The 22,697-nt window shown below is 42.1% G+C and overlaps 2 protein-coding genes across 3 annotated transcripts; one reads left to right on the top strand and one right to left on the bottom strand.

Annotated features, from left to right (window-relative positions):
• Positions 1-4,514: 4,514 nt before the first annotated feature.
• Positions 4,515-7,128, top strand: LOC108144955. Its single transcript, XM_017270100.2, has 2 exons — positions 4,515-4,965; positions 5,500-7,128. Exons 1-2 carry the CDS (start codon positions 4,591-4,593, stop codon positions 6,985-6,987), a joined length of 1,863 nt encoding a protein of 620 aa, XP_017125589.1. The 5' UTR covers positions 4,515-4,590; the 3' UTR covers positions 6,988-7,128.
• An 11,505-nt stretch (positions 7,129-18,633) lies between these two features.
• On the bottom strand, positions 18,634-19,872 carry LOC108144962 (general odorant-binding protein 56d). 2 transcript variants are annotated; one of them, XM_017270109.2, is made up of 2 exons: positions 19,142-19,872; positions 18,634-19,083 (listed from the first exon to the last, which is right to left on the bottom strand). In XM_017270109.2, exons 1-2 carry the CDS (start codon positions 19,199-19,201, stop codon positions 18,742-18,744), a joined length of 402 nt encoding a protein of 133 aa, XP_017125598.1. In that variant the 5' UTR covers positions 19,202-19,872; the 3' UTR covers positions 18,634-18,741. The 2 variants fall into 2 exon arrangements, 1 of the variants encoding a protein (XP_017125598.1); XR_005977020.1 differs by having other exon boundaries at positions 19,006-19,083; positions 19,138-19,872.
• Positions 19,873-22,697: the final 2,825 nt, after the last annotated feature.

Genomic DNA, 22,697 nt, shown 5'->3' on the forward strand with positions numbered 1-22,697 from the left:
AGACATACACATTTTCGAGGAGTTCGGTACTGCAAATCGTTGTCTTTTTATGCCCACTTATATTAAGTTTATATTCCTTGACATGGTTTAAAAATAATTTAATTCTGTTTAATTAAGGTGACATATTCTTAACTATGGTTTTAAAAACAAAATAAATAGGTATTTTTATTTATTTTGGGTGATCTACACTAAAGAAATTCTGCAGTTAGCCTTATTTATTTATTTATTTGCTTTAATTTATATTACAACATTATCATCATTTTTAAATATTTTCATGCATTGCAAGTTTGGAAACTTATGAACTATTATGTTGCGTACTACATTTATAAATATTAAACATAATAATAACATCAACAGTATTTATTACATTTATATTATAAACTTAAAAGTTATCTACTTAAAAGTCAAAGTAAATTACTTTTCGGAATTATGAAATTAATATAACTATATTCAATGGAAGTAACCTACTTATTTTAACATTCGAAAGCGTGTGTGAATAATTCTGACCAAATTATTCCACTGTGCTGCGGTCAGGCAACTTTGTGGTGGTCACTTGAGCTAGCTAGTGTGCTCGGCGTGATAAGGCCAACAGAGCGGTCAAATATGGCGCTAACATTATTACCCTCAGCCGAAGGATGTCTGTGTTTGTTGGTCGGAATCGGATCGAGCGTGTGAACGCGGCAAGGTAAGCATATAGGTATATGGTTTTACCAGAGTGACTGCCGTTATGCAGTTTTTGGTTGCAAGAAATGTAATAAGGAAACCAAGGCCCTCGGCAAACCATTATAATTCTATACTCAAAAATTAAAGATCTAGATCCGCTAACTCGATAAATAACTCAATGGATTCTCTCGACTTCATCATTTCTGCCCTTTTATTTTGTGCATTCCCCAGCGCTCTAGCTTTTCCCGATTTTTTACCAACACACCAGTTCTTCATTGTCTGCTTATTTATAACCCATCCATATTGCACTGTGTATCGAACATTTATCATTCCTAATTACTGGCACTAAGCTCTGATTGATCAACTCCTCCTGAAACTGAGGACGTGCCTGTGGATCCGGATTTATTGTTGGATGGGGGCAGCAGATGCAGCTGAATGAAAGACCAGCCCATTTGCTGCGCCTCGTTGCTAATTTTAATATTATTTTTGGAAATCTCATAAGAGATTTTCCCCTTTCTGTATTTTCCTTTTCCTTTTCCTTTACGTTTTTATTTTTGTTTTTTTGCCTAGCCGCTTCTTTGATGCTCCGAACTGTTGATGTCTTTATTGCAGTTGTTATGTGTTGCTGCTGCTCGCATTATAATTTCCATTTCGTTTTCATTCAGCAACAGCTCAGCCTCAACCCGTGGATCTTCATCGGATCGCTGGCATCTTCACGGGGCTTTGACTGTCTATAATTGGCTTGTCTGGCCCTCCAACTTTGGAGTAGAACTCGTGTGCGGGTGTGCGCACTTTTAATCAAGATCCAGCATGATAAATTGAAGTCTCCATGGGAATCGAGGGCTAATGGCATTGATTGAGCAACTGGAAATGGAGCCCTGCAACCGGAGTACTTCACTCATCGGACATTTTATACAATTCGACAAACATTAATTACAATTTAGAAGTGATACCCATGGCGAAACCATTGACCTATAATTTATTAAAGCAAAACGATGTTATGCATTTGCATAAATGGATTGAATGATGATGAGCTCGAGATTTCAAAATATAACTGGTTGTTCGGGCTAAGATTGAGTATTTTTAGTTAGTTTTTCTCTAAATCATTTTTAGAAACAAATCGTAATAGGAGTAATGGTGAAAAATCCGATTTAAAAAAGCAGAAAGCTGGGATCGAGTTCGTTCCAGAATTCCAGCCAATGATCATTGAGTAATTTCTTAATTTGAATGGTGAGGTTTTAAAAATTATGGTAAATTGGAATATTCTGTAGATCGAAAGTAAAGCATCTTAGTCTAAAAATCGAATAACCCATTCAGTTCAAGTCGTGGTATGCGAACTCTTATTATAATCATCTCCGTTGTGGGATCCTTTAACGGAAATAATTATGAAGCTCTAAAAAATCCTTGGGACTTGATTTCTCACAGTAATGGTAGACTAAAGGGCCAGATTATGTGAGCAAATTGTATACCACATGATCCGGACTGAAGACTTTGCCAAAGGACCAGAATCCCAGTTGAAGAACACCTTTGCCTAAAGTCCGAATGTAATTATTGAGGCCCTCAACCAGGCTGGATTTGTTGCCGTAACGACACTTTTGCGCACTTGCAGCTGTGGATTATAAAAGTAAAAAAATATTAAAACATACATATGTATGTTCAAGCACAGACATTTTAATCTAGGATTTGGTTAATCTCAACTTACGTAACAGTGGCTGAGAGTTATGCAATCGGAAAAAAAACATAGAGACGGCAATCTCAACAGCAGAAATATGATAAGCACAACCCGATGAAAAAAATTGTCGGTTTTTTCCCTTAAAATGTTTTATAGGTCCATTTGCAGGTCGGTTCCCTAGGGCAAAGTGCTGTAGGAGGAATATATAGTACTTATATCCATCGATTGCCTGACGCACTTCACAAACTGGCGATGCACAGACCATAATAATGAGCTGCACATTGCCAGGAATGCGGGAATCAGAAATCAAAAACACTACTACTGCTGCTGCAACATAAACAAATGCGATTGCAAATCGTGGGGCTCACAGCCGACAAAGGAACTCTGGAGCTCTGGAACTCCGATTGTCAGTCAGCTCACTTTGCATTCCAAAGCGTTTTTTTGAGCGTCTGAAGTGGATTCTAAGAAACATTCGCAAATGTGCGTTGTGTTTTTCGCATATAAATTGCGAACTCGAGTGTGTGTCAGTCCATGTCCATAAAACAATACAGTGCTGGGGCACAGCACTGGCACACAGCACAGTCCCTTGACAGGGGCTAATAGCTAAGGTCAACAATTAAACTCATTCTGTCCGTCTCGAATGACTCCCCATCCCCGGAGTTTACGAACTGTCTATCCGCGGGGCTGACAACTGCAGCGCCATCTATTTGCAATGCATTAATTTTAGATCGCCCCGGAAAACGACCCTCGGTTTTAAAACTTGGGCGCTGGCTGGCAGTAGAAATTGAAATTCAAACACAGGAAAAATCAATCGCCCGCACTGTCAATGTGCCCGCATTTTCCGTTCCGGAGCTGCTCGTTTTGTTTCTGTCGTATTTTCATTTCATTTGATTTTATTTCGGGCACGGGGAACCACATTTCACCTTCCCCGGGATTCGATGGCGCGCCAACTATGTAAATATTTGTCACGACCGCACGACAATATTTGTTCAGACTTTGATTCACTTTTTACGCGGGACAGACCTTGATGGAGTTGTGTCCAGAGTGACAGTAACTAACTGAAGCATTTATGTTAAGGAGGCGCTTATATGTTAATAGATTGACCCTTTTTACTATATATATATATATCAAGAGCTAATTAAATGGTAAATCTCGTAGGAAACACTGAAAAAAAATAGAATGTTATTTTTTAAGCATTCTGTATTTATATTATTATTATATTAGCCTTACATAAAGTGGTTTCCTAAAAATAAGAATTTGTGAAATTGTGGGTTAATAATTACTATTAGATATCCCATCATCTCTAATAGTTTTTAGAGTATCTAAGTTTCATTATAGTACCTTTTTTCATTCTATGGATATTATTTTCGTATGTCTCTTCCTAGAGAGCACTACATAATGGAGGAGCTACAGAGGCCCTCGCTTTTGTTTGTTGTTCTTGCGCAGTCGCTTGTTGAAATGTGTATCTTGTCCCCAGTGCATTTCCGCTTGAAATGCATCATAAAAGTATTTCAAATTAACAGTAGTAAATCAGGCAGCAAACATTCAGTCCGCAGTGCGCGGGCGGCACAGAAATTGTTGGGTAAACAAATATCGACATCAGCATGCGTGCTGGTTTTGTGATAAATATGCATTTTACCCTCCCACTTCAGAGCATTCGAACGGCAGAGACCGCGGAACGTCAGAAATGCAGCGATTCCACTTGTCCGGGAAATCTGTCGCCTGTGACGAATCCCAGCGGCAGGTGACTCAGGATTCAGCCGCCGAGCGAGCGATGGACAGCCCCTTTGGTAGACCGCAACTGGTGGCAAAGCCTTAATTTAATTAACGAATTCCCGTAACTAATACAGCGAAATAGTTATTTAAAAAATGTAATTATTTCAATAATGTAATCACAACATGTTCACTTCTTTTAACCGCAAAATATCTAAGTGATATTCATGGTATTTTCAGCACACCTCTTTATTTATAAAATTTGGCCCATAAGTTTTTTGAACTCTTGGCAATAATTTTCAATTTTATACTCTATAGCTGTATTAAAAACGATGTTTAAGAAAAATATATTTGCTAAACAATTATTTACTCTAACTATGTTAAATTTTTACCTTCTAAATAAAACCTAGCAAAGTAAGTAATTGTTAAGTAATTGAATGAACTGTTCAAGTAGGTATAGCAGCAGCCATCTGAAATTTATTCCAGCTGATCATCACACAGTTTTCTACTTGATAATTTCGTAAATCCAAAATTGAGCCAGAATGTTTTCGATGGGATCATTGCGCTCAGCGCGGCCACAGGCACCCAAGTGCCTGTGCCACCATCCGGAAAAGCGGGACTGCGGCGAGGACGGCATGGACAAGCTGGACGAGTACCGCCGGCTGGACATCGAGGACGTCACCGACAGCGTGATGAAGGTGATGCGCATCTGCGGTCTGCGCCCCTGGGAGGTGAAGCGGAGTGCGGGTGTCATCAAGCGGTCCCTGCAGCACTACGAGGAGGTCATCCAGCGGATTGACCGCGTGCCGCGCAAGCGGTTCGCCAAGGAGAGCTTCCTGCACGGACTGGCCCACGAGGCGCACATGTCCCGCATGGACGCCCAGATGGCCTACGCGATTGTCAAACGGGCCTTTAAGGTAGGTTCTTGAAAGTACACTCATAAAACTTAATTAAATGTAAAAAAAAAGCATGCAAAGCATGGATGAATCACATAAGGAATCCTATCATTGTGATGAAAGTTATTAGATTTGTTATAGCCAACAACCTTGAGTTCAAGTAAACAAGCTTCAAAATATGTATTCGCTTTTAGGTCGCTGAAGGCCAATGCAAAAGCATCAGAAAAATATATTGTTGCTATAAAATTAATAGTAAATCTATTTCTTATTTGATTTTTATTTTATAGTAAAATTACTAAGAGAATTGTTTATATGATTTGCTTAAGCATTTATCGTTTTACTATAAAAAGGTTAATTGGCTATTTTGTATCGGTAAGGATAAAAGCGAATAATGATATTTATTGAAGACGTTTCGCATGTGAACTTATTCCATTAAAGTAACTATTTCATGGGAAGAATTAGCATATCTTAGAAAAAATTTTATTGGTAAATTTAACCTTTGTGAAGGCTTTTCTTTATTTAACTATCCTTTCTTTGAATTATTCTTTCGCCAAGGCGTTCTATCACGGCACGGGTCCCGAGGGTCGCCGATACACTTGTCTGCAGGACAAGATGTCCCACGGGGAGGAGTGCCTCTGGTTGCATGCTGCCCGTCGCACGGCGGAGATCCATGCCGCTCTGGCCGGACTCATACACTCCGAGGAGATGCTGTTCGAGGAGCGGATCGAGTGCGTCTACAAGGGCCTCTACGACGTCCTGCAGACGCGAGTCCTGTGGGCCGACAACTTGACTTGCACCTGCGGAATGCAGACGGCCAACCCATCGCATTTGCCCTCCAACACGTCCTCGATGACCACCCAGATGGAGGTGCTCTACGCCAGGGAAAAGATGGGCCCGAGCAGTGCCCCCTCGAAGAGCTCCACTCGGGTGGGGACTCAAAAGAACTCGACGGCAGTGAGCACGGCCTCCTCGCGCCACAATCACAGTCTGAAGAAGGCCAATCAGACGCTGTCCAAGAAGCAGACTCCGCTGGGTGGCAGTAGCAGCACCACCACCGTCACTCTGCCCAAGTGCAAGTGCCCGCATTTGCGATGCTGCCGCGAAGGCGGCGAGGCCCGGGAATCGCCGGAGATCACGGCGGAGTGCAGTCAGGGACCCTACATCTGCCGCTGGCTACCATTCACCGAGGAGGACGATGAGTTCCCCGAGCACCGAGTACCCTTTCCGCCCATGGACGTGGTGTGTCCGCCATGCGCAAAGGAAGATCTATCCTGCGACTCGGAGTGCACCTGCACGTGTGGCCAAGTGTGCACCTGCCGTCCGGCCTTCGATGGCGATGATGATGGAGTCGCTGAGGAGGAGCACTTGGGCGAGAAGCTGTCCAAGAGCGGACTGGAGGACTACGACACGGACTTCTGCTATGTGGCTCCACTGCGGGGAAGCAGTCGCGAAAGGATGGCCAGGGTAAAAGCCAAGGAGCAGCTTGAGCAGGTCGAGGAGGAGGAACTGATCGAGGCGGAGGAGGAGGAGGAGGAGATCCCGTGCCGCTGCGAACTCAAGCAGATGTGCCATCCCCACCTCTTCACCTACCTGACGCCCTTTGGCATCAAAAAGAGTGAAGTCGAAGAGCAGCCAGAGGAGAAACTGAAGATAAAGAAGAGTGAAATTGAAAGTGAAAGTGAAAGTGAAAGTGAGGATCTGCTTTCCAAGCCACCACCCTATGGCGTATCCTTGGACACCTACCGCTGCTGGGTGAAGCCCCCATCGTCCAGCCATTCCAGTGAGGAGACCAAGCCGGCCCTCGTCTTGGTTTCGGCTGAAAAGGTCAAGCCCAAATTTCAGATCACCATCAAGGAGCAACATCATTCTAATAAGCCTGCGACTGCTCCGCCAGCAGCTCCACTCCCCAAGCCTCCGGTATTGCCCAACAAGCCAACTCCAACTCCGGCGCCCTCAAAGCCTCCAGTGGCACCTCAAAAGGCCGAGGACGAAAAGCTCACCAAGGAGGACATCCTGGACATTATTGGCTTGAGGTTTAGGTAGGTGAAAATATCTAATCCGAAATTGATTGTCCATAGCATTGGCTGCTCTCTTGTGGTGAAGCTAAGAATGCGATAGTTGATGTTGGTTAATTTGTTAAAAAACAAAAGAATCGCATTTAATAAATATTAATTTATATATTGATATAACCGTATATTGATATACCTTAAAAAATAAGCCCTTACTCTAACTACCCAATTGCAAATAATAAATACAACCGATTTTCAATAAAATTGCATGCATAAAAATAAATCAAAGTATAATTTTTTTATACTAATGTTCATTAGTATAATTAAAAACGTTTTAAATGAAAATACATAGAGTGACGGTCTTTGCTAGTACACTTAAACATATAAAATAAATGAATGTAAATTTATAGTTTCCACAGTGAATGACGGTTCAAAGGTTGTGTTGGCAACCCCAGCTGAGCACACAAGCACTCAGTTTCCGGCACTTAACTAATGTCATGGGGAAATCCAAGTTGGCCAACGCAATTTGCTCTCGAATAGTTTTTGCCAAGTTATTTGATATTTTATATTTCTATATTTCTATATTTTTATTGTCAAGGGCTTTGTTGCATATTTTCCGTGCGTGTTTGCATTTGTGTTTTTCTATTTACCCAACGAACTGTCAATTGGTTGTCAAATTATAAAGCGAAAGCGGTCAGTTCGAAAAGCGAGCGAGAGAGTCCCTTGAAAACGTAAACTGTTTGCTTTGTCGCCACTTTGTAACTGAGGGAGGGCCCGGGATCGAATCGAAACACTTCAGCTGCAAAACTATGCGAAACATTATACAACACGCACCGCCGACAAAACGTTTTCGAAGGACCCACAATAGAAATCAGGGACTGAATCAATTCCTGATTTCTGACACACGATATTTCGTATTGTGTGGCAAATAATACGGGGCGGAGCCACGCCCCACAATGGACAGCATTTGGCGTAGTAATTTACAAAACACGATACGTTTGTATTTGCATTGTCGATAGTTGCTGTCGGGGACAAAAATCTCGTTAAAACCAAATCACGTAGGAATTTTATTTTTGCAATAAGAGTATGGGATCGGCACAGAAAACGGCAGCTACCGAACTTTTCCGGCTGTCGTAATTGCAGACAAATTGTGAAAAGTATTGCCTGACATGGGCGGCACAATACGGGATTTGTTTGGCTTGACAAGGGGCGCTCGAAAGTTTTGTGACAGACGCTTTTAAGCAGAAAATTGTTTGCTCATAACTTTTGACATCCCTCGGGGAGAGGCGCTGATGGTGGTGGTGGTGGTGGCAGTTTGAAGCCTATCAAAAATAACAATAAAAGGGTAAAAGCTGGCGGGGGCCTCGAATATTGTACTTTATATGATCCAATATATGTTTGATAGCACCAGCCACAAAAATAAAATAAAACGTCGGCCTCTAATGACTTGGAAACGTGAATCCCTGTAAATCAAGGCAGCATTCAGTGGCAGAGTCATACACTGATAAAAAAAATGGAATAATAAAAATAAATATCTGTCAATTGAATTTGGCTAACATTTAAAAACCATTTTTAGTATTGAGTACAAAGTATTTGGTGGAATTTCAAGTTTAAATTAATAAATAAATTATGTAGAAGGATCTGTTCTTTCGAAATTCATTAAACCGTATGTTATGCAAAAGTTCTAATTTCAGGATTAAAACATCCTTTAAAGTTCTCCGTTTATTCCTTTTTTACACTGCCTTAAAACTCTGTGTAGCTTGCAACAGAAGCTAAAAGTTTGCTGTACTTTGCACCGTTTTTTGTTCTACCACAAATCGCTGACTTTGAGTGGAGGATCCCTTTGGCCTCCATAAACTTTAAGTGAGTCTTCATTGCAAAGCCTGCCCGATGGCCATAAATTTCTAGTTTACTTTGCGCCCTGTCGCTGGCTCGAAGAAGGCCATTAAAAAATTCCTGGTCGCATCGAGTGCGCTGCCGAGTGTCTGGAGCGCTTGTTATGACCATGGGATGATGCGCATTGCTCATTAACACGAAACTAATTAATTGCGCAATTCAGCTAAACTATCGTGTAGCGAAGGGTAGACATTACCGGCTCTTGATTGATCGTCCAACGTCGTCTGCATGATCTTGCAGGGCTAACGAGCCGGACCTCGAGACCTCAAGGGGGAGGGGGTCGGCCATTGCATTTTAAACGCTAATTTATTGTTAACTGCACATGCACCATGTTGCCGGTATGCAAAAATGCTTCCCGGCAAATGCAATTAATTGTAACAAGGCCCGCTAGTCAGGCGGCCAAGCGAGCAGCCTTTAACAAACCTACGACAGGGGTACATTCAGAAAAATATGGTGTGAAATGAGGGTCAATTTTGTCGTATTTATTAAGCAAAGATTAATGCTGGATTAATGACTCTGATAATACATGATTTATCCTTTACTTAGCCATAATATAATACGTTTCAAAATATTAAGTTTTAAATAGGTACTCAAAAAGTACCTGTCTGATTTACCTTTTAAACAATATTACTAAGATAAAATGTGTTTTCATAAATATTGAATTTTATGTGTTCAGGAAATAAACAAAATAAAACTTCTAAATTAAAGATACGTTATTTTTTTATCGCTAACTATTGGATGGAAAAATAAAACACTTTAATTTGATAAACTTAAGAAAGATAAAGTAACTCTGGTTATATTTATCTATTTCTATTTTTTTTTGCTGGGTTCAATTCATTTAAGTTTAGAATGGGCTTTCGAAGTTTTTGGTGAAAACAAAGTCTTACCATAATAAGAATATAATGTTTGTTTTTCTCTCTCTGCTGAGCAAAAGAGTTAAACTAAAGCTGAAACGGAGACGGTGCATTTGGATTGGCAACACTTTCCAACTGCACTCGAACGCGTGTTAACCCGCTGCAATTTACGTGTTAATTTGGAGTCGTGTCTCGGCAAATGTTTGGCTGCCCCCGAAAGACTGCTGGCCAATGCCAGCAGCCTCACTTTTACCCGAATTCGGCTGATTTAGGCGAAAGTTTTGGCCAAGTAAAGTGCCGGGCCAATATGCGAAGGTGGAAGCGTAATGCATGTGTTGCCGGTAATTGCTAGGGGAAAAAAATGAGCCACACCAGCTGCCACAGTGGCATTAGGCCGGGCCAATTGCAGGGAAAGCTGGCACTTACTAACTGGCCTGGTGGGGCAAAAACACACTACATTGATATTCAGATCGAATCGGGACCCACAAATCCGCCATTAGCCGGAGTAAATAACTCCAAACACTGCACAATTTGCCACTGAAACTTTAACTATTCGCTGACGGAAAAAAACTAAAAACAGAGCACAACAACATTTTGATCAATTCGCATTTCAAACAGCTCTGCGAAATCTCACGAATCCACTTGGCAAATTCCAGAGGCAACTATGCAAACCATCAATCAGACCATCTCGCTCGCAACTATTTTCAAAATCAATAAATACCCATAAAGTTGTTGGCGAAACTTTGGCTTCCGCAATTCTATATAAGTACCAGCATTTATCTGACCGTATATATATATATATATACGTACGACCAGCGAGCGGATGAATGCTGACAGCCAACTACAACTAGCTTTTGAATACGAAAATGCTTGCCATAGTTCGGGAAATGTTTCGAAAACTTTTACGCAAAACCCGTGCCCGAAACGAGAGCCCGAAAACCAAAAGCCGAGACCGCAGAACGCAAAACGCACAATGGAACGCCCCCTAGTTATCCATAACATCTGGCTCAGCGAAGCTGCAGCTTGTTTGCGGTTTGGGGTATCTATCGGATGCAGTTGCGATGCCAAGATACTAGTGCTCGCAGTACTTGCAGTTCGCCGCCTTCTTTTTGGCGGTAAATAGTTGAGAGTTTCGCATGTTGCAAAGCCTGTCGCTGCGGCCTGAAATGGCTCACACCGACACACACCGACGACAAATCATTGGGCTTTATGGCACTCGCAACATGTGTTGCCGCTCAAAATATTTAACCGCAGCAAAGCTCTACGAAAATCATCAGCTACACTTTGATTAATGGCAGCATTCAGAGGCATACAACTGCACGAGCGTTTTCAACTGCATGTATCCATCAGATATGTAGTTTGTCAACGACGCTTTCCACCGACATAATCATCAATTAATGCGCTATTAATAGAGGCTTTCCCCCATTTTCGGACGGGCAACACTTAGGGCCCGACATGTGTTAGTGTCAACTTGATTGAGCTGGAGCCCACAAAAGCTTAACAAAGAAATGTTGCGGAGGAAGGGGAAACTCCACCTGGCCAAGTAGAAGCAGGGATGCCCTTTTCAAAAGTCTCCTAAAGTCTCTTTTCAATTAAAGTGTATAATATACTAACAACCTTTTCTGTGCATTTAACTGTCCACTAACTCATACTCAAACGTCATTTCCCTTACCCACACGTCCACTTAATTGCTGCCAAATTATGGGACCATTAAAAATTCAATTCATGGCCCAGTTCGATTTGAATTAATCAATCAAAGCCGTCATACTCTGACTTATTATCAAAAAATTCAACCCAGCTCTTTGATTCGAAGGTCGCGCCAGCTAATTTACTGGCCATAATTAGCATGGGCCAACGAAATGTTTGGGAACAATTTTCAGTATTTCAAGCTGCTGCATTTGGTAATGCGATGGGATGGGCCGCAGATAGATAATTTACCATGGCAGTGCCAGAGTGAGTGTGTGGCATATGCATTAACCCCTTGATTTCGGGCTCTTAACTGGCACGCAATGGCCTTGTTTCGATGGCCAGGGCTTTCTTGGTTGAAATGCTCGACTGCACTTGGAAAAATATCTCCTTTTGATCAATTTTATAATAAAGAATATGATATATAGTGCCTACAAATTTGTTGATATTTAATATAAGAAAGAAATCCAAGTATTTTGACTTGGAATGCCAAACCAATTAGTTTACTTTAAATTATTGCATTTTATGGGCTTCTATAAAAGAAAAAGGTGCAAAAATATTGGACTGACCTACCAAGCAATATAGATATAGTCGCGTCAATTTATTTTAAGCTATTGATCGAATCCCAAAAACCTTGAACTAATTTTTCATGAGTCACACTGGTAAAGCCGCTTAAGACACTTCTTTTAACGGTGTACATAATTTTCATCTGCATATTATAGCCGCTGGTTATTTGAAGAAGTCTTTTCAGTCTGTTTACCGTGTGGTTACAGTTGCAGTTGCTTTTAAGTGCGGTCCCGACCCGAAGTCCCCGAACAGAATCGTTCACAATTAACCACCGGGCAGGGGCTTATGCGGAACACTTTGTAGAATTTGTGCGGTGATCAGTGGATGCCATCATCATCGACCTTCCCCTGATTTCGTATGCAGCCCAGCCAGCTGGGATGCCATGAACTTTGTACGAAAACAACGCGCGCTGCTCATCCTACGGATGCAAAAACTTTTACATTTAACCGCATTTATGGGTCCGCTGCCAGCTGCTGCTTCTCTGATCTCGGATGGGGGGTAAAAACCTTTGCAAGCTTTCGAAAAGATTTTCACCTTTTATATTAGATGCCGGGCGAAAGTTTATTGTTTTCCTCAAGTTCGCGCTAGGCAGCCAGCGCAGGCTGGGAAAGCACTCCATTTCCATTTCCATTCCCGCACGCTCGCATTTCCCAGCTTCCATTTCCCGGAGAAAGGATAAGCCAGGACCAGAGCAGCCAAAGGATGTGTGAGCATGTGTGTGTGAGTGTGTATGCCCGATATGTAAAATTGATTTGCCAACGCTCGCAGTGAGTTTGCTGCCGTTTGCTTTGCTTTGCTTTGTTTAGGGATAATCCCATACATTAGACCTGTGTAAGGGGCTTGCCTGCTTCTGCCGCCGATGTTATTTTGTTTCGCCTTGTGTGTGTGTTTTTGGGCTAAAAACTGATTCTCAAGGTATTTGTGCATTCCGAGAAAATTTTATAGCCATAAATGCGCCAGATTTGCGTTTACTCGTGAGGATTACGTCCCCACGTCCCCACGTCCCCCAAACGGGGACCGAAACTTTCCGAATTCACATAAAATTAGCAAATATTACATTTGCGCCCGCCAAGAGCTCCCAAAAGGTTGAGCATCCTTCTCGGCTCTCAGCTCTCGTTTCTCAGCTCCTGGCACTCAGCTTCTGTCTCCCGCAGCCGGACTCCAGTTTATTTTGTATATTTTAAGGAAACTTTTTTATTGCCGTAAACAAAGTTTGCCACGCAACGGGGAGTTATTTAACTTATATAACTAAAAAAAAAAAAATAAATAAAACCGAACTCCTAGCTGGCGAAAAGAACGTCGAAGGAATAAGTCAGCCAAGTGGAAAGGCTGCTCCTTATTTTTGGCCCTGCTCACATGCTCGATGGCACTGATTGACTCGCCTTTTGGGCGAGGGGCGGCTGCGGCAAGTGGGCGTGGCCTGCATAAATGGATCCCAGACAATGCCGCCGATACGCACGCAGATAGGTTAATGTTAATGTGTGCGCCGAAAAGTTTTCAGTTTTGTTGTTGGCAATTTACAGTTTATCGGTTATGTCATCTAAATGGGCGTCGTGCGATTTGCTTACCATTATCATTTACCGCAGATGATAGCGCATCATTGAGTGCGGAAAAGTTGATATAACGACCCCATCACCACTTGGGGAAAAGTGGATAGACTCTATTATCCGATATTGGTCAAATTAACTTAATGAATATTTATTTAATGTATTTATTTTCTAAGGTTTTTAAGTATCACATCAAATATAGTGTTTTTAAAAATATATAATTAATTACTGTATTTTGCAAGTACTTACTTTTGGAAGTTGTCAACCAAACACCCACAAATTCCTCAACAGATTTTTAAATTTAAAGAAAATCTAAGACCTTGCTGATAGTATTATATATTTATTATTATTTTCAGTGCTTTGATGAATTAAAAGATTACATTTAAATAAATGTTCCCATGACAAGTCAAGATCAGTTTTAAATATTCCATAAAAAATCAGTGAAACATATGATATAAAAATAGGATATTACGTTAAATGTATTTTTAAAACCTCAAATTTGAGCATCTGTTTAATAAGACAAGACGATTCTTTTGCACCAACATATAGCAAGTAGCTATAAGAACTATATCTAATTAATGTCTGATATCTCGCGCCCGTCAATCGGAGCACAAATAATCACTCATGTGTCCACAGATCGGGTCTGTGATTTATAACGACTTTAAGCAGAACATAATGCACTCAGACCTGGCATTATCTCGACTCCATTCGAAGCAGCCCCGCGAGAAGAAACCAAATTAATTACAACAGTTTGTAAGACACACGCACTACAAGTCACTAGTCACAAGTCCCCCTGGAAAATCTTCGCTCCCGAAAGTCCGCGCTTATCCGACGGTTTGTTTCCTTTCCGTTTGTTGGCCCTTGTGGGGTGTCGCTGGATGCAGTTGCATCTAGTTGGATCCACTGGGTCTGGGCCTTTGTCTTGCACTTGCCATGCATCCGTCAACACAACACAACAATGTTGTTGTTCTGCTGGCTGGCTCACGACTCCAGCGGACACAAAGTCCTTGACTTGCATTTTTGATAAACAACGTGTCAACTTTGTCGACATAAACCATAATCTTCAGTGTCAGTTTGACTTACAACTCGTGTACTTTTCACTACTCCAGCGACTGGTAATCACGTCTGGGTCTCGACACTGGGACTTTGGCTCGCCCGCTTCAGTGGGTGGAGGTATACGACCAGCTGAAAGTGAGGGAAATTCTTCTTAGTCTGGCAGCTGCGGAAGGAGCATTAGTCGGGAGTACTATAGTAGTTTGTTTTTCGGGTACGCATGCCGCCCCTGCTCGATTAATAAGTGGCAGCAACTGCTTCTGGAGTGGAACCTACTCCCAGATCATTAGCGTAATTAAATGTGGATGAAAAATTTCACTTAATTTAGCGTGCGTCTCTGGCCTTGCTCATAACTCGAAAAAAACCGAATTGCAATTAATCAGACGGAGGAGAGGCGAAGGCATGTGGCCCAGAGTCTGGGGCACATTTTCACATTGCCCCTGCCACGGCGGCACCTAGGAATTAAAGTAAGTGACCCTGCCACATGACGCACGCACTTCGGAGTCCCTTTTGGTTTCACTTCCTCGCCAGATCGGCACTTCGATAGTCTGCTACTGTTCTCCTCCCAATGTCCTCCTCGGTCTGGATGACAACGGAATGTTGTCAGCTTAATTTTTTAATAATGCTAAATTTAGCCTGCGGAGCTACGGGGCAATCAACAAGTCCTGGCAGCCATGTAATTTCACTAAGTGCAAGAAACCAGCGATGCGAGGCGTCCCCCAGAATCTCGGGTTTTGTGCGAGTCGTGCGAATTTATCGTCACTTGCTCGAAGCGTGACATTGAAATTGTAAATTAGCAGGGCATCGGAAGGAGCCCTTCCACAAATGAGACTGAGGGCATTTTGGCGCCAGATAATTATGGAAAATTATATATTGAAATGTTTAAGTGACAAATATAAAGTACAGTGGCATAACTTCGGCATGGTATTATTTTAATCAATCAAGTGCTAAGTTTCTGTACTTGTATTTTAAAAGATATTTGTCTAATTCACTTAAACCAACTATCGGACGTATCGTAAACGACAAAGGTCGAGTATGAAGACAGCTGTGGCATCGATTTAAATATCTGCTAATCCAGGGTGATGGCTGATGACGAGGCATGCCGGGCACAATGGATGGCTGGAAAAAGAGTCGCCGAGCGGAACCTAGATGGGACACTCGGCTGACGGAGGCGAGTGCATTGTGCTCTGGAGTGCACTTAAAGGATTTTTTACAAGGCGGTGCGGCGAAGGAGCAGAAACGGAGCAGAATGAAAATCAACAAATGATGACAACTACCCGGGCATAGGGCCACCATACCAAAGAGCTGCAACAGCTACCCCAGATGATTTGGTCGTTCGCTGCTGGGCTGCTCGCGTTTCGAGTGTGTTTGTCCTTTCAAAATGTTTTTCTTTTCTAGCGACTTGAGTGCTTGGCGTATTCTACTAATTTTATTTCTGCACGCCCTGTGCAGAATCCCGAATCCTGTTGACAAAAATCTCAAATGTGTGCTCGACCGTGCGCCGTCTGTCTGCCATAATAGCCATCCGACCATCCATCCATTTATCCAGGTCCCTGCAGCGATCCCGAATGAGCAGGTAGTCCGTCATTGATTCCTATTCGCGCGTGTTTAATTCCCAAATCAGCGCTCCGAGATCTTGAGATCCTCGTCCTCGGAGCGTTGTCATCCGTTTGTTTGTTTTGTTGTGTGTTTTTTTTTTTTATTTTTTTTATTATTTTCGGGGATTGGGATTCGCAGCGCTTTGTTCGGGCTGTTTTTTCGCTTTGTCTTGTTTGCGCGGCAGTCGCTGATCTTATCAACGTTTTGTTTCGTGAGGCATTAAAAATTTGTCATTTGTTCCCCATTGAGTTCGTTTGGTTTTGTGTAAGCTCGATTGTCGCCCGACTTGTCATCGCATCTCTCCGATTTGGCCAACTGTTTTTTTGTTTTGTTTTCATTTGCCACAGAGGAAGCAGCTGGTGGGCCCTCTTAGCAATCGGATCGCATCTCAGTGGATCTTTTGCCTTTGAACTGCGGCTGTCCGAAGCAATTTGGTAATTGCTACCTCAAGGCGAACATTGAATCGCTCCCCAAATTGCAGTAGCTACACAATTGGTGAGCGCAATCCAATTTGTTGAATTCAGCATGAGATAGGAAATTTTAGACCGTCAATTCCTGCTGAGTACGTTGTATTTCGGTTAGATTAGATTGATTATAATCAAACATCACCGACACTACAATGGAATAGTTTGGGTGGGTGGGTCCAACCCTTTTGTAATTCGGACCATAATCCCATAACCCACACACCTCATCTCCATTCCATTCTGCTGCAGTGGCATTTATTGCCGGGAATTCACTTCGCATCCGAACCATCGCATCCCAATGCACTCCTGTATTTGCAAATACTGATTATGTTTACATGCATACATCGACTGCCCAGTGTCCAAACAATGCTGCCAACTCAATTGTCCGGCCGGGGACAATGGGTCGTATGCGTAATTCCTAATGCCATATGAGCAGTGCTCCAGATGCGTAATGAAAATTGGCGCCGTCTGCGTTCTGTTGCGTTGAGCTGCAGCTGCCAGTACAGAGCACTGATGTTCTGGCTTGAGTAGACAAAATCAATTTGGTTTTGCGGTTTTCGGGCAGGACATATGGAGGCCCGAGGGCCAAATCGTCTGCCGGCCAGGAGCAATTTGCATTCCAGGACATGCAGGTCACAAATGAAACCGATTCGGCCAACGAATCAGTATGGACCGGTGTGACTCAGCTGCATTTTAGTATAAATGCATCAAAGTCAAAGCAAATTAGGGGGAGGAGCGGATTCGAATTTCGAGTGGACGAGGCCTTTGAAAGCCCCATCGAAAGTTGCCAGCGTCAGCGAACAGTTGTCTAAATAAAACTTAGAAAATTTTATTGACAAACCGAACATTGAATACTTTTTCAGCAGTTTTTTATTATTATTTTATTATTGTGGCTTTAATAATTGCACGTTTAAAAAGTCTTTTTTTTTATTTAGTTCTTTTGTGTTGTAAATGAGGCCAAATTAAAAAAAAAATGTATACCAACTAATATTTACCTAGCAATAGTTATTTTCGGTAATTTGACAATTTTTTATAACTTACCATTACATTTTTGGGCATTTCAAGAACGTTAAAGATTTGGATGACAGAGCTCAAGCTCTTAATCTGTAAGGGAATCTCGAAAGAAATGTTCCAATGCCGTTGGAGAGGCAAACTATTATTTGCAGTTGTCAGCCAGCCGCCTTCTTGTGTTATTGAAAAACTTTTACCAACAGGCATGGCCCTGGGATGTCCGCAGAAGTCTCGCCCAGCAATGCTTCAGATTTAAATGAAGTGAAGTGAATTTAATGGTCAGCAGACATTTGTGCCTGGGCAAGTGTTTGCTCCGCTGGAGGGTTTGGATTTTCCCCAAATCTCTCTCTGCCTTCCGCCTGGGTTTTCTCCTTCAGTCGAGTGGAGTTTTCCGTATCTGTGCTATATTTGCATAGTATATGTTTCGAGGGCTTGTCTGTCTGCATGGCGCACATGGAAGTTGGTTGGGTGTAACTATCAGCGCAAATGTACTTGAAAATTGTAATGAGCTCTAAGCCCGAGCGTCAACAACAAACAGTTTCAGTTTGGACCCATTCCGCATTCATCCTGCCATATGCTGGGATTATACTGTCCAGATGTAGGAGTTTGCTGGAGGGCGAGCAGTTTGCAGTTACACTTTACAGTTTTTCGAGCAGGGACTTTGGTTCGATTAAAGAGCGCTTAGAAGCTTTTTCGCAAAAATGGCAAAACCATGCAACGATTGAAATCGACGATCTGAATAAGGAATGTTCTCTACTTTCCGAATTTGACAGAATGCTGGAAGGATTTTTGTCGCTTTGTAAAAGTAACACAAATCAAATCAGTTTTTGCCAGGCCTGGACACAAAACGTATTGCATTACGTATATTTATATATATTAATTGTAAAGTATTGTATATATGCAAACAATTCGTAACTATTAAATCTAAAGTATTATAAAGATGTGTTAGTTTGTATTTCATCTGTTTTATATTAAGTAATTGTGTACAGTGGCGTAATTAAGTGGTAAAAAGAAATTGTTACAAGATACTAGAACTCGTTTTCTTATAAGTTAGTAAGCATCACTACCCCGTGCGCCTTCTCCGTCGCGTTTTTGTCCTGCGTCGTTTCGCTCACAGCTTTTGCCGAAGGTCTGATAAAGTCAATCTTTCGTAGCACGAAGACATAAGCCAGGCGAATTCACAAGGGTCCTCTTCATTTGGATCCGCCTCGACCACGTGGCACTCGGTTTCCATTCGCTCAACGGCTTCATCGGTAACTAAGGGGCCTAGAACCTTGGCAAACCCACCAGGTATAATCGCATTGCCAGCGATAACTCCAATGTTCTCAAGAAAGCATTTCAAGAAACACTTGACATTGGGGTTTGGAATTTCCGTCCGATGCCGGGCTCTAAGCTCTTCGGGGGTCAATCCCACCTTTTCGAGGCACATATCCTTAATTTTGTCCCCATCCACCTGTCGGAAATCGAAATGTTTTATAAAAGATATATATATATACTGTATACGCACCTACGAAGGCGGTTTGAAAAACATTGACCACAAACAGATATGTTACAAGGGTCCATTGGTCCATTTTCCTGTCCGATTGCTCAACCTAACAATATATGAGAATAAATATTTTATGACACTCTTAGTTCAGCCATTTTATTTAAATTAACTTTCTATTATTTTCGCTTTCAATTAACAACGGTTTAATAGCCGTGTTATTTCTTTATCACCTATGCCATTATTTTTTCATGAGCAATTGTAAAAAGCTCAATTTTTTTTTTGTGCTGCAAAACGAAAAATAAAACATGGAAAACATTAGTTTTTCTCGTGCACAATTATAATCCATTTCTTTTAGCAATGGGCACAAAACGCTCTCGTAATTGTTGAAATCGAGCTGCGCCAACGGAGCTAGCACTCATTAGCTTCCATAAAAAACAATCATCGGAGCGAGGACTGGTGCTTTGAAAAGTGCATCGGGAAAAATGAAATCACGTCGCGCCAGTGCAACAAATTCAAGTTAATTGAATTCCAAACTAAGCATAATGCCAGCCGGCAGCAGCAGCGGCTCTAAAAGCGAGCACACACTGTACAGCAGGCGGCATATTCCTGCAAAAAGTCGGCGACGACGACAGTCAGTCAGTCAGTTAGCCAGTCGGGAGCGAAGGGGTAGGCATTTAAACTAAATTTAGCCTGAAATTGCTTCCTTTTTGCTGTCGGTTGTTGGCCAGGCCACCATTCTGCTGCCGCTGTTGCCTGACGGTTGCCACTTTGCCGACAACACAAAATTCAATTACAATTGGCAGCAAAAGCGGCAGCACAGCAGCAACAGCAGGAGCAGCACCAGCAACAACAGCAACAGCAGCAGCAACTCAGCAGCAGAAAAAACGAAAACGAAAGTCGCGCCTGCAACTCAAAAAGCCAACGAACGATCGAGCTGGCCAACAACCGGAGTGGCAACTGAAACTGAAACTGGAGCTAAGACCGAACCTGAAGCTGGAGCTGGAGCTGCAGCCAAAGCCACATAAAGTTGGGGCTGCAAGCCGGTTTCTTAATGTTTTCAGCACTTGCAATTATTTTATGCCGCCATCGTTTAAAGTGTCGGAAATTTGGTTCGGTAATTAAATGAAAATCAACGGCGACCAACGCCTGGCCACCGAAAAATGCCAGATCGAAATAGAGTCGTTCATTTAAAATGTGAAATACTCTTCCAAAAATGTATACCAGTGTTAAAAAAGCTGTGTTAGCCTCGTTGTTCTATATTTTAGCACATCAATTGTTAACATTTTCTAATGATTTTGGTCTCCAATGTGTTGTATTTCAGAATTCATTTCAAATAAATGTATTTTTTGTTTGAAAAAATAGCTACTAAAAAATTTTACGATGTACAATCTGTCAATTCTTTTTTAACCTATATGATTTTAAAAAAATTACTATGTATATGAAATTATTTTGCAATCTGAAGAATTTATACACTAATATTAGAATTAGCAATAAAATTTTGATATTTACATTTTCTAGCTTATTTCATTGCAAGCCCCCTGTTGGGAATGAACGAATTCAATTAAGGCAGGGTAATCCTCTCAGAAAAAATGGTCTGTAACATGAAAAATATTGAAACTCGGGGCGTCTAGCAGCTGCAGCCAAACTAGTTCAACATGTTGTAGTCGCTTTTCGCTGGCGTAATAGTAGAGGCCCAAATCACACAGTCCCAATGAATAAACCTCTTTGCACAGCAATCAAAATACTTGTGGCAATAAAAACAACACAAAAACTGATATCAAAGAGTGAGCGGCTGAGAGGAGTTCTGGGGGGCCATAAGCCAAAGGGAAACCATAACAAATCAAAGCACTAATGAATATTGAGAGGCCACTAAAAGGAACACGCGGCAGGAGCAACAAATTAATATCGAAGAAATACCAAAATTCACATAATAATAAATGCAACTCGACGAAGACTAACGCTAATAAAGGGCCGGGGAGTAAGGAGCAACTTTTCCACCAGGATAATGAAGTGCCTGGGGGCGGGGGAGCCGGAGAGCACCTGCCTAACAACCGCAGGATCGGAATGGGAATGGAAATGGGAATCAGAACGAGACAGCAACTGCGGCCGAATGAAGGTAATAAAAATCGTATAAATAACCCAAGCTAAAGACAACAGCGGCAGAAGGACTTACAGAGCGCTTGAAATATTATACTGAGTAAGGGGTGAGTAAACTTTACGGGGAGGCAGAGGGTGGCTCGTTAATTTGCAATAAAATCCGATTATAACCACAAAAATGCGCCCATACAAGATATATACTCTTTGGTACTTATACTTAACCAAAAGCAAAGCAAACCCTCGCACAGGTGGAAATAAAAAGCCCGGAAGTCAAAGCCAACTTGTATCAATAAGTACGAAGCGGGGTTTGGGAGGGCTTACATTGATATTAAAGCCCCGCTATAAATAAGACGCCCTCCAGGCAGCCAAAGCCCACAAATTATAGCCAAGGTTTCAGCAACGGGGTGAGTTTTCTTCTCCAACTCCTTCTCTCAGGTAGCGGTTTTCCCCGCCAAAAACCAAACCAAACCAGACCGAATTGAGATGGCATTCGAATTTGCATTGCTCGGCAGGAACTGCAAGGAAGTCCCATCCAAAGGGCATCAATTTGCCGAACCGCTTTGGGACCTGTCGCCCTTTTCTCCAATCGACTTTCTCCCGCAGGCATTTTTATCTCTGCTGGGGATGAAGTGCTGCAAAAGGGGTGGCTACATGCGGGCATCTTAACTTCTCTGCCTGGTTTTCTTATAGGGTTTCAATTTTGGAATGAGGTGACTTAAAGAAAGAAGTGGACCTTAAAACTAACTAAACCTATAAATAATTTAAATTAATGTACTAATTTTTTACACTTCTAATAAAATAATTATGGACAAAGACTTTTTGTTTGCAGTCCGTGCGTTTTGTCTATTTTGCCTAAATACAATTTTTTTTAGCCGTGACATTATCTTCAATATAGATGTCTTCCCAAATCAAATTAACACTTTACTTAACACCACAGAACTCCTTGTCGAAGCCCAAGTTATTCTTTGCACTCCCTCACAAAGATTGAGCTTTAATTTAGACATTATTCAAAAATATCTGCCTTTTCCGGGGTCGCATTGGGCAGCAAAGTTATGTCTTTGGCTAACCCTGAACTCCGCATTTTCCTCCCCTCTCAACTCGACCGCAAAGCAAATAAAAGTGTAAACACTGATTTGGCACGCGCCTTCCTTAGCCGAAAATTTATGCATAAAAAGACCGATCCCGATCCCGAGCAGCCCCAAAAAGCAACCCCAAACACGGTAATTACCTGAGTCCTTTCACGGAGGCGCACGCACACAACCATAACGTACAATATATCCTGAGGGGCGAGTCCGATGCAGAAGTTGAAGGTGAGGCACTCCCACTAGCGGCGCTGTCTGGCAAACTTTTCCTTTATCATTATTATCGTAGCAACATGCATATGAATATGGCTCTGCCCCGGAGTCATGTCTACCTTGCCATCGCCATCGCCATCGCCATCCCATCCTGAATCCTGCCAGTCTGTACGGAGGTGTTATGGCCGG

The sequence above is a fragment of the Drosophila elegans genome, unplaced genomic scaffold (assembly GCF_018152505.1).
Source record: "Drosophila elegans isolate 14027-0461.03 unplaced genomic scaffold, ASM1815250v1 contig_183, whole genome shotgun sequence".
Lineage (NCBI taxonomy): Eukaryota > Metazoa > Arthropoda > Insecta > Diptera > Drosophilidae > Drosophila > Drosophila elegans.